At 40.9% G+C, this 15640-nt stretch overlaps 1 protein-coding gene across 1 annotated transcript in view; it reads left to right on the plus strand.

Annotated features, from left to right (window-relative positions):
- Positions 1-15640, plus strand: part of ADAM9 (ADAM metallopeptidase domain 9) — a 123489-nt gene that overhangs the window by 34333 nt on the left and 73516 nt on the right. The window contains exons 2-3 of the mRNA XM_066593380.1: positions 2721-2815; positions 5940-6001. Coding sequence (XP_066449477.1) covers positions 2721-2815; positions 5940-6001 — 157 coding nt within the window. The remainder of the gene's footprint in view (positions 1-2720; positions 2816-5939; positions 6002-15640) is intronic.

A 15640-nucleotide genomic window follows, 5' to 3' on the forward strand; every position in this document is an offset into this window, starting at 1 on the left:
GTCAGAAACTGGCAAGGTTGTCCAACTACTGGAGCACACTATGTGCAGAGGACCCATAACCATCACGTTACTTTGATTTTAATACATTGAACAGATGTGTTAAATTTTAGTGACATCATTTTTTTCATTTTCATAAAAAAAATATATATATAATAAATCTTGAAATCCTGCAGTTCTCACACTGATCACAAAGCCTCATAATAGGTTGATACTTCTGGTTCTATACACAAAATATGTCAGTAGGCACCTCATTATGATCATCGGCAGGATTACAATTAAAGTAAACAGAGATAGCAAAGTTTTCCACCATTCACAATTGATGATGGTCACAGCTTACCTCCTCCTCTTCCTGCACACGTCACAGATCGTGCCCACGATATTATCACATAAACGTCAATGCGTTATCTCCAGACTACACATTCTTATGTCCATCTGGCTGTAGTAAAGTATATCTCTGAATGCTGTTACCAGCTTAGTCAAGATGGTCACCCCCGGTTATGTACAGACAATAAGAAAACAAAAAAAATCTATAACCATACAATAAAAAAATGATTAGCAAAATAATATACATGTCATTAGCTGCATTTAATTGGGGAAAAAATATAGGTGATATATTATAAGATGATCTCCGGTACACAAGCCAGGGCGGTGTTCAGTCAACAGAGAGGTCTACTACAGTGTTGCCTCCTTAGTATATTAAATATATCGCTGTCCCCTCTAAGCTGGATGCCCATTGTGCCCAGGCAAAGTAACTTCATAACAACCATCCGCTGTAAATGCATGGCAGGTGGTGTATGAAGCGGGTTCAAGACCCAAGCCTGCGCCATACCTGGCCGGTGCTGGCTGTTTCTGATAACCGACGCCTGCCTCTAACTGCCATGATCAGAGCCAACCTCTATTATGCTAACTGTTCAGATACCGCTGTCAAAGTTGCCAGTGCATCTAAACAGCTAGAGGGGGTTACATGGCAGCTGTAGCCTAGTGAAGGCTCCCAGGGCTGCCATGTATTGCAGTCTGTTAAGCCGTGCCTGTGGCCAGGTTTAATAGACTAACCTTGAAATGCACAATATACTGCTAGACAGACGTTTTGCAGTATATTGTAGAAACGATCAACTGATCACAAGTTTGAGTTCCCTATGGGAACAAAAAAAAAAGTAAAAGTAATCTTTAAATATTTTTTAAAATATTAAAAAGTTTAAAAAAAAATCCTTTTCTCATTAAAAAAAAAGCATGATTGCTATCATCATGTGTGTAAATGTCAGAACTATTAAAATATAGCCTTATTTATCCTACGCAGTGAACATTGTAGGAAAGAAAAAAAATAATTCCAGTACTGTGTTTTTGGGCACTCCTAAAAAGCATTGGAATGAATGAAAAACAATCAAAAATTGTATGCACCCGAAAACGGTACTGCAAAGAAACAGATTTCACTGAACTTTATCGACTGGAAAATAAGTTATCAGTCTCAGCATATGGCAACAGAATCACATACAGACTTTAAAACTTGATTATCCTTCACTTGACAGCAATTTTGTGTAACCAGAATACCTCTTGAACGCGTTATTTTTGCTACACTGTGAATACAAAGCCCAAAATACAATGGCACAATTGTGTTGTTTTTTTTTTCTTTTACTTCGCCACACTTTCATTTTTTTAACGTTTTTTTTTTTTTTTCTTTTAATACAATATTAAATACATTAACCCCTCCCAATCCACTGTCTGACGTCTTAAGACATTATGATTTAAGGCTGTACAGCTCCGATGTTGGAAAACATCCGTCAGGGTTCTCTTACTGTATATTGCCAGCCTCTCTGCTGTCGGAGCCTATCAACATGTCTCCTCATGCAGTACTGGCTTTAGCCAGCAGATAGCGCTGTTGTATAACGTCAGAAAAAGAGTAAGCCCCCTAGGAAATCCTGGATACAAATTTGGATTGAAAAGGATTAAGCACTATCTAAAAATACAACTCGACCTGCAAAAACAAGCCCTTTTATGGCTGTATTAATAGAAAAATAAAGTTATAGCTCTTGAAAAACGGGTAAAAATCAAGGAAAATTAGAGAAATTGCTAGTCTTTAAAGAGTTAAAGGGCCTCTGTCATTACCTATCAGCCCCATGAACTGCATTATGGGGCTCAGAGGTAAGGGAATAGGGGTGTGGGAGCTGCTTTTTACACTCCCTGTTCAGGCACTGCGCCCCTGAGAAATCAGCGTGACACTTTTCACTAGGCTGTTTGCACGTACTCTTCACAGAGGGAACAGAAACTTCTATCACAGTTACTGCTGATGATTAGAGGCTCCCTTTACACAGATATAATGAAGGAGAAGACAGCTCATCCTCCTGACCTGTATAATTATGATCTTTAGCTTATTTAGGTGAAAATCGATTGTAATGGTAATCGCACTCTCCTCGCAGCAGGCAGAAATGGTACTGGCTGTAGTTTCCCTTGTGATCCTCTTCTGATGCATCATGGGATTGATAGCACAGCATAAAGAGAGAAGTCTAAAAATCATTATAGTGTCTAATAACAGGAGGCTGTGCTGCATGGAAATGAGTGTCATGTACATAGGAAACCCTCAGTGGCACAGGCAGTACAGGTATGGAAAAACGTGTTTTCTCTGTAATTGCACGTTAAGCACCAACGCCATACTCCCTGCCCCGCTACAAGATGAAGCTCTGATATACAATATGTGTTTTTTTTCTTCTTTTTCTTTTTGGCAGGTCTGGACCCGTCATCTTTTCTTTCTTCTTATGAAATTATAATACCCCAGAAACTGACTCGGCTAAGAAGAGATGCGTCTGGCTCTTTAATGGAGGTAACTATCTTTTGTACTTCTTAAGATAATGTGTCAGTAGCCTTTTTGTTTCATGGGGGTCGCCAGAAATACACTTTGTAAAAAAAAAAAAAAAATCAAGCCCCTAGAAGTTGTCTTTTTGCTAAAAACTCAGCATGCAGTTACATCTCAGGCAGATATACAAGTGATTAGAGTTGTGATGATTAGATGAACGGTCTTGTTACCTGAGACCCTAAGGCCTTAGTCACACGGGCGTTTTTTCCCGCGATTTGCGGATCGCATGACGGATGCGCATCCGCAAATCGCGTGACCGGGGGCCGAAAAATCGCCCGAAAAAACTGCTCCTAGCCGCGTTTCATTAGAAACGGGCCGGAGCTGTCCAGCGCATTGAATTCAATGGAGCCAGCAATACAGCCGGCTCCATTGAAAGCCATGCGCTGCGGGCGATCTCACGATGAATTTTCGGGAAGGGCTTAAATATATAAGCCCTTCCCTGCAATTCATCCAAAAATGTGTAAAAATAAAAAAAATATATATACTCATCTCGTCCCGGCAGACGGAGCTCAGCCGCAGCCGGCCGGCAACTGAGAGCTGCCCCTGATTGGTCCCTGCGCTGAGCCAATCAGAGGCAGCACTCACTCACCCATTCATGAATTCATGAATGGGTAAGTGAGAGCTGCCTCTGATTGGTGAGGCTGTGACCAATCAGAGGCAGCTCATTCAGCAGGCGGGGATTTTAAATCCCCGGCTGCTGAATACTACTCAGAGCAGTTCAGGAGAACTGCTGGCCGGCCACGGCTGAACTCCGTCAGGTGAGTGTATATATATATTTTTTTGTTTTTACACATTTCTGGATGAATTGCAGGGAAGGGCTTATATTTTTAAGCCCTTCCCGAAAATTCATCGTGCGCTCGCCGGTTCGTGCGCTGTATTGCCGGCTCCATTGAATTCAATGGGCAAACATCATTCTTCTCTGCCACAGCTGTGACAGCTGTGGCAGAGGAGAATGATTTGTCTACTATATGTTCTCAATGGGGTCGGCGCTGCTGCCGCCGGCCCCATTGAGCGCATATAGAGAAGAGAACAGAAATCGCAGATAGGTGCGATCTGCGATTTCTGTTCTATAATTTATCGGACGAGCACATAAAAAGCGCTCGTGTCCGATACCATTACAAAGCAATGGTTTTATAAAATCGCTGGACGCATGCGCAAATCGCGCGAAAAAACGCCCGTCTGACCGAGGCCTAAAAGTGGTTCCCTCCATTTGGCCTATAAAAGGCTCTTGGAAGCTCCTTGTGTTTAGTGACCTCTTCCGCTTGTGTAGAGCTTGTTGACCACTAGACGCCTCTACGACACAATCGATGAGATTTTGCCCAGTTAACAGATTGAGAGGGGCGCATTATTGTAATGCAAGACGCTGGATGGTCATACCGATGAATTGTCCCCCACTGGGCCGTTCTGATCAGACTGTTAGGAGGTGTTGGGACCAGTAGATGCGTGACCAGGCTCAAGACACCCCCGACAGACCACAAGTGGGCAGGATCATTTGATGAACCAACAGGCACGAGCAGCTCAAACAGTTTTATTGTCCACCATCCAGAGTCAGGTTTCGGAATTCCCAGGAGCTTGGCTGAAGGCCACTTGGGCCCATTATGTGTACTGACTTTGAGACCCACCTACCGTCACCTCCATTTGCAGTGGTGTCGACAACGATGAACCTGGACTACTACAGGCTAGTTATTGGGTTGTCTTCAGCGACAAATCCAGGTTTAGTTTGGGCACCAACGATGACCGTGTTCATGTCTGGAGACCTCGGGGTAAGCGCCTCAGTCCTGCCTTTGCTCTGCAGCACACTGCCCCCACTGCTGGTGTGATGAACTGGGGAGTCATCGAAGACAACAGTCGGTCCCCCCTAGTAGTGGTACGAGGGACAATGACAGCTCAACGATATGTTCAGGACATCCTGCAGCTCCATGTGTTGCTCTCATGGCGGCTTCCAAGAGGCAGCAGGATAATGCTCGGCCGCAGACAAGGGGGTCACAGGAATGTCCCCACAACATTGTCACACTTCCATGGCTGCCCAACCAACAGATTTATTACCAATAGAACACGTATGGGACCATCAGCCTAGAAGTTTGCATGATCTAGAGGCTCAGTTACAGCAAATGTGGAGCGATATGCCGCAGGATACCATACGAAACCTGTATGTCTCCATGCCCACCCATATCATATCTTGTATGCAAGCTAGAGGTGGCCCACGAGGGTACTAGAGCCTCCATGCCTGCCTGTATCACATCTTGTATCCAAGCTAGAGGTGGCCCAACAAGATACTAGAGCTTCCATGCCTGCTTGTATCACATCTTGTATCCAAGGTAGAGGCGGTACAGCAAGCTACCAGAGCCTCCATGCCCACCCGTATCACATCTTGTATCCAAGCTAGCGGCGGCCCAACAGGGAACTAGAGCCTCCATGCCCACCTGGATCACATCTTGTATCCATGCTAGAGGCGGTACAACAGGGTACTAGAGCCTCCATGCCCGCCCATATCACATCTTGTATATAAGCTAGCGGCGGTACAACAGGGTACTAGAGCCTCTATGCCCACCCGTATCACATCTTGCATCCAAGCTAGAGGTGGCCCAACAGGGTACTAGAGTCTCCCTTCAAGGGGTCAGTTTTCCCCAGTAAATTACCCTTTTTGCGATGATATTCTAATCACTTACTTATACCAACACTACAATCGCGCATGCAGTTTCATTTGATTCTGACGATTCCTTCTTACTTGTTTGATTTTTTTTTCTGACAATGATTGTATATAATATAGAAGATGGGCATCTAGTATCTGTGGTTCTAGGTAGATTTCCCGTTCATTTTCGGAAAAATCTAGGTGAAAACATTTGTGGGAAGTGTAACAGTGGTTACTCAGCTTTCCCAGGAATAGATATGAGTAACCCTCTAGACGGAAGAAGGCGACTCAAGGATTTATAATTAGCTGGGTTCTTCTTTTCTAGTTAGGGAGAAAAACTCAGAACTGTAACCAGTTTTTGTTCTCACTCTTTCTTTGTGTGATGTACATGCAGATAAAATAATGATGATAATTTATATACATAGAGATTAAAGATAACATTATGATTGTATTTTCTAGGGTCTTGCTTATGTCATCCAGGCTGAAGGCGAGAAACATGTTTTACATCTTGAACACAACAGGTATTCTTCTCTCCAATATTATATAATACTCTAAGGATTATATAAACATTTGCTGTAGTAGATGTGTTTCCCACAGCAGTATTATATGCCCCTATGTACAAGAATATAACTACTATAATACTGCCTCCTATGTACAAGAATATAACTACTATAATACTGCTTCTATGTACAAGAATATAATTACTATAATACTGCCCCTATATACAAGAATATAATTACTATAATACTGCCTCCTATGTACAAGAATATAACTGCTATAATACTGCCCCCTGTGTACAAGAATATAACTACTATAATACTGCCCCCTATGTACAAGAATATAACTACTATAATACTGTCCTCTATGTACAAGAATATAACTACTATAATACTGTCCTCTATGTACAAGAATATAACTACTATAATACTGCTCCCTATGTACAAGAATATAACTACTATAATACTGTCCTCCTATGTACAAGAATACAACTACTATAATACTGCTCCTATGTACAAGAATATAACTACTATAATACTGTCCTCCTATGTACAAGAATATAACTACTATAATACTGTCCTCTATGTACAAGAATATAACTACTATAAGACCGCCCCCTATATACAAGCATTATAACTACTGTAATCCTACCCCCTATGTACAAGGATATAACTACTGTAATACTGCCCCTATGTACAAGAATATAACTACTGTAATACTGCTCCCTATGTACAAGAATATAGCTGCTATAATACTGCCCCCTATGTACAAGAATATAGCTACTATAATACTGCCCCCTATGTACAAAATATAGCTACTATAATACTGCCCTCTATGTACAAGAATATAACTACTATAATACTGCTCCTATGTACAAGAATATAACTACTATAATACTGTCCTCGATGTACAAGAATATAACTACTATAAAACCGCCCCCTATATACAAGCATTATAACTACTGTAATACTACCCCCTATGTACAAGGATATAACTACTGTAATACTGCCCCTATGTACAAGAATATAACTACTGTAATACTGCTCCCTATGTACAAGAATATAGCTGCTAGAATACTGCCCCCTATGTACAAGAATATAGCTACTATAATACTGCTCCCTATGTACAAAATATAGCTACTATAATACTGCCCTCTATGTACAAGAATATAACTACTATAATACTGCTCCTATGTACAAGAATATAACTACTAGAATACTGCTCCTATGTACAAGAATATAACTACTAGAATACTGCTCCTATGTACAAGAATATAACTACTATAATACTGCCCCTATGTACAAGAATATAACTACTATAATACTGCCCCTATGTACAAGAATATAACTACTATAATACTGTCCCTATGTACAAGAATATGACTACTATAATACTGCCTCCTATGTACAAGAATATAACTACTATAATACTGCCCCCTATGTACAAGAATATAACTACTATAATATTGCCCCCTATGTAAAAGAATATAACTACTATAATATTGCCCCCTATGTACAAGAATATAACTACTATAATACTGTCCTCTATGTACAAGAATATAACTACTATAATATTACCTCCTATGTACAAGAATATAACTACTATAATACTGCTCCTATGTACAAGAATATAACTACTATAATACTGCCCCCTATGTACAAGAATATAACTACTATAATACTGTCCCCTATGTACAAGAATATAACTACTATAATATTACCTCCTATGTACAAGAATATAACTACTATAATACTGCCCCCTATGTACAAGAATATAACTACTATAATACTGCCCCCTATGTACAAGAATATAACTACTATAATACTGCTCCTATGTACAAGAATATAACTACTATAATACTGCCCCCTATGTACAAGAATATAACTACTATAATACTGCCCCCTATGTACAAGAATATAACTACTATAATACTGCCCCTATGTACAATAATATAACTACTATAATACTACCACCTATGTACAAGAATATAACTACTATAATACTGCTCCCTATGTACAAGAATATAACTACTATAATACTGCTCCCTATGTACAAGAATATAACTACTATAATACTGCTCCTATGTACAAGAATATAACTACTATAATACTGCTCCTATGTACAAGAATATAACTACTATAATACTGCTCCTATGTACAAGAATATAACTACTATAATACTGCCCCCTATGTACAAGAATATAACTACTATAATATTACCTCCTATGTACAAGAATATAACTACTATAATACTGCCCCCTATGTACAAGAATATAACTACTATAATACTGCCCCCTATGTACAAGAATATAACTACTATAATACTGCCCCCTATGTACAAGAATATAACTACTATAATACTGCCCCCTATGTACAAGAATATAACTACTATAATACTACCACCTATGTACAAGAATATAACTACTATAATACTGCTCCCTATGTACAAGAATATAACTACTATAATACTGCCTCCTATGTACAGGAATATAACTACTATAATACTACCCCTATGTACAAGAATATAACTACTATAATACTGCTCCTATGTACAAGAATATAACTACTATAATACTGCTCCTATGTACAAGAATATAACTACTATAATACTGCCCCCTATGTACAAGAATATAACTACTATAATACTGCTCCTATGTACAAGAATATAACTACTATAATACTGCCCCTATGTACAAGAATATAACTACTATAATACTGCCCCCTATGTACAAGAATATAACTTCTATAATACTGCTCCTATGTACAAGAATATAACTACTATAATACTGCCCCCTATGTACAAGAATATAACTACTATAATACTACCACCTATGTACAAGAATATAACTACTATAATACTGCTCCCTATGTACAAGAATATAACTACTATAATACTGCTCCTATGTACAAGAATATAACTACTGTAATACTGCCTCCTATGTACAAGAATATAACTACTATAATACTGCACCCCTATGTACAAGAATATCACTACTATAATACTGCCCCACGATGTACAGGAATATAACTACTATAATACTGCTCCCTATGTACAAGAATATAACTACTATAATACTGTCCCTATGTACAAGAATATAACTACTATAATACTGCCCCCTATGTACAAGAATATAACTACTATAATACTGCTCCTATGTACAAGAATATAACTACTGTAATACTGCCTCCTATGTACAAGAATATAACTACTATAATACTGCACCCCTATGTACAAGAATATCACTACTATAATACTGCCCCACGATGTACAGGAATATAACTACTATAATACTGCTCCCTATGTACAAGAATATAACTACTATAATACTGTCCCTATGTACAAGAATATAACTACTATAATACTGCCCCCTATGTACAAGAATATAACTAGTATAATACTGCCCCTATGTACAAGAATATAACTACTATAATACTGCTCCTATGTACAAGAATATAACTACTATAATACTGCTCCCTATGTACACGAATAGAACTACTATAATACTGCTCCCTATGTACAAGAATATAACTACTATAATACTGCTCCTATGTACAAGAATATAACTACTATAATACAGCCCCCTATGTACAAGAATATAACTACTATAATACAGCCCCCTATGTACAAGAATATAACTACTATAACACTGCCCCCTATGTACAAGAATATAACTACTATAACACTGCCCCCTATGTACAAGAATATAACTACTATAACACTGCCCCCTATGTACAAGAATATAACTACTATAATACTGCCCCCTATGTCCAAGAATAGAACTACTATAATACTGCCCCCTATGTACAAGAATATAACTACTATAATACTGCCCCCTCTGTCAGCTGTATTCTGTAGCAGGCAGAAGAGTGAGATTGAACTCCCTTGAGGGTAATAATATATAGCCAACATTATAACATGTTAAAGCAGATGCTCTTGCTGGAGGCATACTTGTATCGACTCAAGGAAATGAACCCTAGTCATGGCCTGCTCCAGGGGGAAGCACTTCCTTTATACCAAACAACCCATTATAACGCTGCATGCTTAAGTTCAATAATGATATAATGTACAGATTCAATATAGTGACGCGGTTATTGGCCTAATAAGTCAGCATGGACATGATCCAATACAAAAAAAATCTGGTTTTTGATGTAAACCTTCAGTAGACCTGCAATCTAGGCTGCTTTTCCAAAATGCTTCCTTGACCTGGATCACAGGCTCCCAAATCCAGTGGCAGGCTGGTCTTTACCCCTCTCCACTATTCTCACCTCCATGGTATCCAGTCTAGCATTGTGTTCATGAAGGACGTGCCTAGAACCACTAGACCTGCTGCATGTAGAGGGGGTAAGCTGTGCCAGGGATGTGATCCTAAGCAGTGTGGTTGTAGAACCAATGTATTGTACCCGACATGCTCTACAACTGAAGACATACATCGTACAACATGGCTTGCATCTAAACTTCTGAAAAAAACTATAATTAAGGTTTGTCCAGTGGAATAAGAAGTAAAAACTTTAGTATTGACTACCTAAAGGCACGTTCTGCATCTCAGACCTCCACAAAGCAGTTGTACCAAGACTGCAAGTTGTATCCTATCCACAGGATAGAGGATATCTTGCTGATTCGTGGGGGTCTCGGTGCCAAAAACCAGGGTCCCATGGTCTTCCTCTACCTATCACTACGAGGCATTCTTCTCCCACTGCAGTGACTGCAGGATGAATGCAGTGCTGGCCGAGCATGTGAGGTTGGCGATCCATTAATTTCAACGGCTGATGGCTATGGTCAAGTGCAAGCTCTCGGGTGTCTCTGCAGTCCCATTGAAAGTGAATGGAGCGCTAACATGACCAGCACTCCAGTCTCCCCCTCACTGTGGGAGGTGCAATTATCACACAATGAGGAGGACGGGGAACATGTGACTCCTGTTCTTGAAATCGTCAGGTTTCTCAGTGGTTGGATCCCCCACCAATTGGCAATTTCACCCCTATACTGTGAATAGGGGATAACTTGTAATCTTAGTACAACCCCTTTAAAGGATCCTGTGGGGGCTAGCCAGGGGGCATTATTTTGTTTAATCCAATACAGGTTGGCTGCCATGAGATTTCCTCTAGTTTACGGTTTCCTGATTGTGAATCTGCAACCATTTCCCAAGATTTCAGCCAATGATTTCTCCTGGTATCGAACAGGGAGGTACTTCTTGATAAGATCCACTACTTCAATATAATTGCAGCTGTATGCAGTAATAAACTGAACAGTTTGCTCTTGATCTCTTGCTCTTATCAGAAAAGAGCAGCTTATTTCTAATTCTACTCTTGCCGGCTTGGGTCTTCTGCCTTTGAAGCTTCTTGCCTGCTCTTCATGCGTGCCTACAGAAGGAAGCCCATTCTTGATTAAAAAAAATCTAAATTTTTAGGTTTTTTGTTGCTGTTATTGGAAATAGGGTGGTAGCTCACGCTGAGAGTAGACCTGCTGCCGTCTGAAGTGTCAGTCCTGCAATCAGTTAAAAATAATATCAGAGGTATTGCAGTGTATTATCTCAACAATCTTGAGTTCACTGGTTCAGGTCCCCTACAGGGACACAAAAAGGGTAAAAATAACATAACTTTTTTTGTGCACAAAATAAAATAACCCGTACAATAGATTGAACACACTTTTTATCACACAAAGAATTTTTTCTTTAAAAGAGTCAAAATGTTTTTCTTTTATTTTTGTCATTTTGCCTCTAAAAAAAAGCAATAAAAGTCATATGTACCCCAAAATGATACCGATAAAAACTATAGCCCAGCACACACAAAAACAGCCCCCCACACCGCTACTTTCATGAAAAAGCAATTAGCACTAGGTCTTGGAAAAACAATTTTAAAGATTGACATGACTTTATGGATGATGTGCCCCTCCTCCCCCTCCTTTTGCCCCTTTTTAGAATACCAACATGTTCTCCCCCCTTCAGTAGGATAAATAGATCCCTGAATATCTTTGGTTATTTCTCACTGCTCACTGACCATCATTGGGGAATGGAAATGCCTGCTAAACACAGAACTCGCCCTGGTAGGATGGGTAGCATCAGGACGGAGAGCTGAGCACCTATGTAAGCTCTTCTTGCTTCTCTGGCTGTCAGTAATGATTGCCTGCACTAGTAGCCCCTGTAAAAGAGAAGCAGTAGTAAGTATGGTTATCACTGCTGAGAGAAGATCTCAGCGGGGTCAGTGGGGCAAACCAACTGAGCTTTACCTTACAGCCTGGGAATGTCAACGCTGCTGCTGTCACGCTGTTAGTAAGCACCTCCTCCACAGCAGCCGATTTCCTCAGTGCTCTCTGCTCCTTCACATGTGCTCCTCCGAGAAACATTACTGAGGGGTAGAGGAGCAAGGACAGCTTCTGACGCTACCCATCCTCTCAGGACGGGTTCTGTCTTTAGCAATTGCCCAGTGATGGTCTGCTAGACACAACAAGATCTATTTATACTACTGAATGCACTAGGTTTTTACACCTTTTGTTTCAAATTCTGAGACAACCCCTTTAAGTGATGTCATTCTCAAGCTTGCAGATGGCTCAGGAGCTTACTGTAACCGACACTACAGCAGAGAGGATCAGAGAGATTGCTAATTTTCACCATTTAATCCTTCATGCCACAATCCGTGTTGATCGCTGTATGTACAGGGTTAGCAGAGGGAGGCCGCTCCTTCTGTGATGTCATCGGCCCTGCACCATCCCATCGCTAAGGGCCGATGGAATCTGGGTTTGCTGTAGCTTGTAACAATAAGGAATACTGATGATACACTGTAGTACAGAAGTATTGCAGTGTATTGTCTGACCAATCGTGAGATCGCTGATTTAGGAGCCCTACAGGGACATAAAAAGGGTAAAAATTTGTGCACTTAGAGAAAAAAAAAATAGAAAATTACATCTTTGCTATTGCCGCATCTGTAATGACCCATACAATAAATTGAACGCACTTTTTATCACACAAACAAAACCTTTTTTTTGTCATTTTGCCTCTTAAAAATGCAATGAATGTCATAGATACCCCCAAAATAGTACCAATAAAAACTACAGCTCATCACTAGAGATGAGCGAGTATACTCGCTAAGGCACATTACTCGAGCGAGTAGTGCCTTAGTCGAATATCTCCCCGCTCGTCTCTAAAAATTCGGGGACCGGCTTCGGGTGACAGGTGAGTTGCGGCGGGGAGCAGCGGGGGGGGGGGGGAGAGAGAGCTCTCCCAGCCCCCGAATCTTTAGAGACGAGCGGGCAGGTACTCGGCTAAGGCACTTCTCGCTCGAGTGATGTGCCTTAGCGAGTATACTCGCTCATCTCTACTCATCACACAAAAAACAAGCCCTCACACGGCTCCTTTAATGAAAAAGCAAAAAAGCACTAGGTCTTTGAAAAAAAATTATTCTCCAAAAAAAGGCTTTTCTCGTGCAAAGGTGGGAAAACCTAAAAAAAATATATAATTTTGGTATCTTTCTTCCAAGACATTTTATTGCTTTTTCATAAACATAACACGTAAGATTGTAACACATAAAGGAAGGCTTTCTGATATTGTACACCTCAATCATATAAAAAAGCAACCTTTAACGTTTTCAGATATCTTGTACAAAATCACCAATAAACCTTCTTGAACTGAATAAACTTCCTATGTGTATTGATACTCATAATTAACGATAACAAAGGGGGGTTGGGTACACACCGACGGGTGGAAGACAACAAAGGAAAAGGGGAGAAGGGTAAGGAGGGGGGGGGGGGGGGGGGGGGGGGTGGAGGCCATCCAGGATCCATTCTTAATTGTATCAGCTGTTATATACATGTACTGTATGTATACCACACGTTCACTCACAATTGCCTGTGGCTAGCCATCTCGAAAACCTAGGTGTATTTCGTATATCTATCCAGGTTGCCCAAGTACGATAGAACTTATCATATCCTGTTGGATCTTCCGCCACTCTGAGTCTCTCCAATCTCTCAATCTCATCCATCGCTCCCACCCATGCACTTCTGGGAATCTCTACACTCTGTTTCCAAAATCTAGGAATCACCTGCCTTGTGGCTATGATAAAGAATTTTAGCAAACCTGTTTTGAGCAAATGAACTTTCTCGTGAGCGATGGACAAAAGTGCCAACTCGGGTGTCAGGGAAAATGACTCTCTACACACTCTCTCGTATAGGTGTTTCACATCCTGCCATATGGGTGTGACCATGGGACAGTCCCACCAAATATGGAGCATTGAACCGGTGTCAGCTCTGCAACGCCAGCAGATGTTCGGGGTCAGGTACCATCTTGAGATGATCTTGAAATTTAGCTCCTGAAGCCTGCTGGATATTGACATTTTGTGGGTAAGCTGAAATGCCTTACCCCATGCCTCCACCGGGAAAGACCTGCCCAATGCCTCCTCCCACGCGCCTATCCATCTGGGTTGGTGATTTCCAAGATGTTCCTCTACTAGTAGATTGTAGAGTATTGATACCGTGTGTTTAGGAGTTTCCGAGGCACAGCAAAGTTTCTCAAAGGGAGTATGCGTCATGTTCCAACCCTGGGAGGGTTTAATCCCACCCATATAACTACGTATCTGTAGGTATTGCATCCATGAGCCCGGGGCCGACCCTCCAGGTCCCCTCAGGGACCCCAGATCCCGTGTGTCCCCTGATTCTATTATTTCCCCCACCCTAGCCTCTACTCCTGGGGGTAGGAACTCCAGGTTTCGTGTCATTAGAGTTGCCCGTAGATTTGGGTTTCCAGCCAGAGGGGTAAGGGGCCCCGGGACCGAGATCCTGCATCCCCCTTTCCAAGCCCTTATCAATGTGTTCATCATAAATGATATCTCTACCTTCTCCCAGTGTACCTTACCCGGAATCCAGAACACCCCTCTGGTTTCAGAAATGTTGTTATTGTTTTCTATGTGCACCCAGAGTTTATCCTCCCTGTGATGGAACAGATCCAATATGAAAGTTCCAATTGTCGCTTTGTGATACCAGCGAAAATCGGGAAACCCCAGTCCGCCCTTATCTTTTGGTTTGGTTAGACTTTTATGACTAAGTCTTTTAGAACCACTTTTCCAGATGAACTTAAGCAATTGGCCTCGCAGTTTATCGAAGAAGGTGCTCGGGGGGTTACACGGAGCGGTCTGGAAAATATATAACAGTCTCGGGAGTATGTCCATCTTAATTGCGCTCAATCTCCCAAACAATTTTGGTATCTTTCTGTAGTTATGTCATTTATACCGCATAGTGAATGCTGTTAAATTCTACCTTTTTTAAACAATTTTTTTAATGTATACTTTCATCCTGTGTCGTCGCCCCCCCCCCCCATCCATAAACCCCCACTTCCCAACAAGAAAAAAACAAGTCCTCATATGGCTATGTCCATAGCAAAATTAAAAAGAAGAGAGGAAAATCACAAAACTGCGTGTCTTGAAGTACCAAACTATTCTGCATCCTTAAAGTGGTAACTGCAGGGACATCTGTCGCTCCAGGTCTTGCATCAGCCTTTTCACATCCTCCTTCACATTAGCAGCTTCCCATGGGGAATCCCAAGCAGCACTATCCAGTCTGACTGTATTATCAATAGTATCAAATGCGGTATATGCAGAAGGAACTGTCTGAGTATGTAATTAACCCCTAATGTTCTCAATGTCTGAATTTCACGTGACGATTATGTATGAAATAGCCTG

The sequence above is a fragment of the Eleutherodactylus coqui genome, chromosome 2 (genome assembly GCF_035609145.1).
Source record: "Eleutherodactylus coqui strain aEleCoq1 chromosome 2, aEleCoq1.hap1, whole genome shotgun sequence".
NCBI classification, from domain to species: domain Eukaryota; kingdom Metazoa; phylum Chordata; class Amphibia; order Anura; family Eleutherodactylidae; genus Eleutherodactylus; species Eleutherodactylus coqui.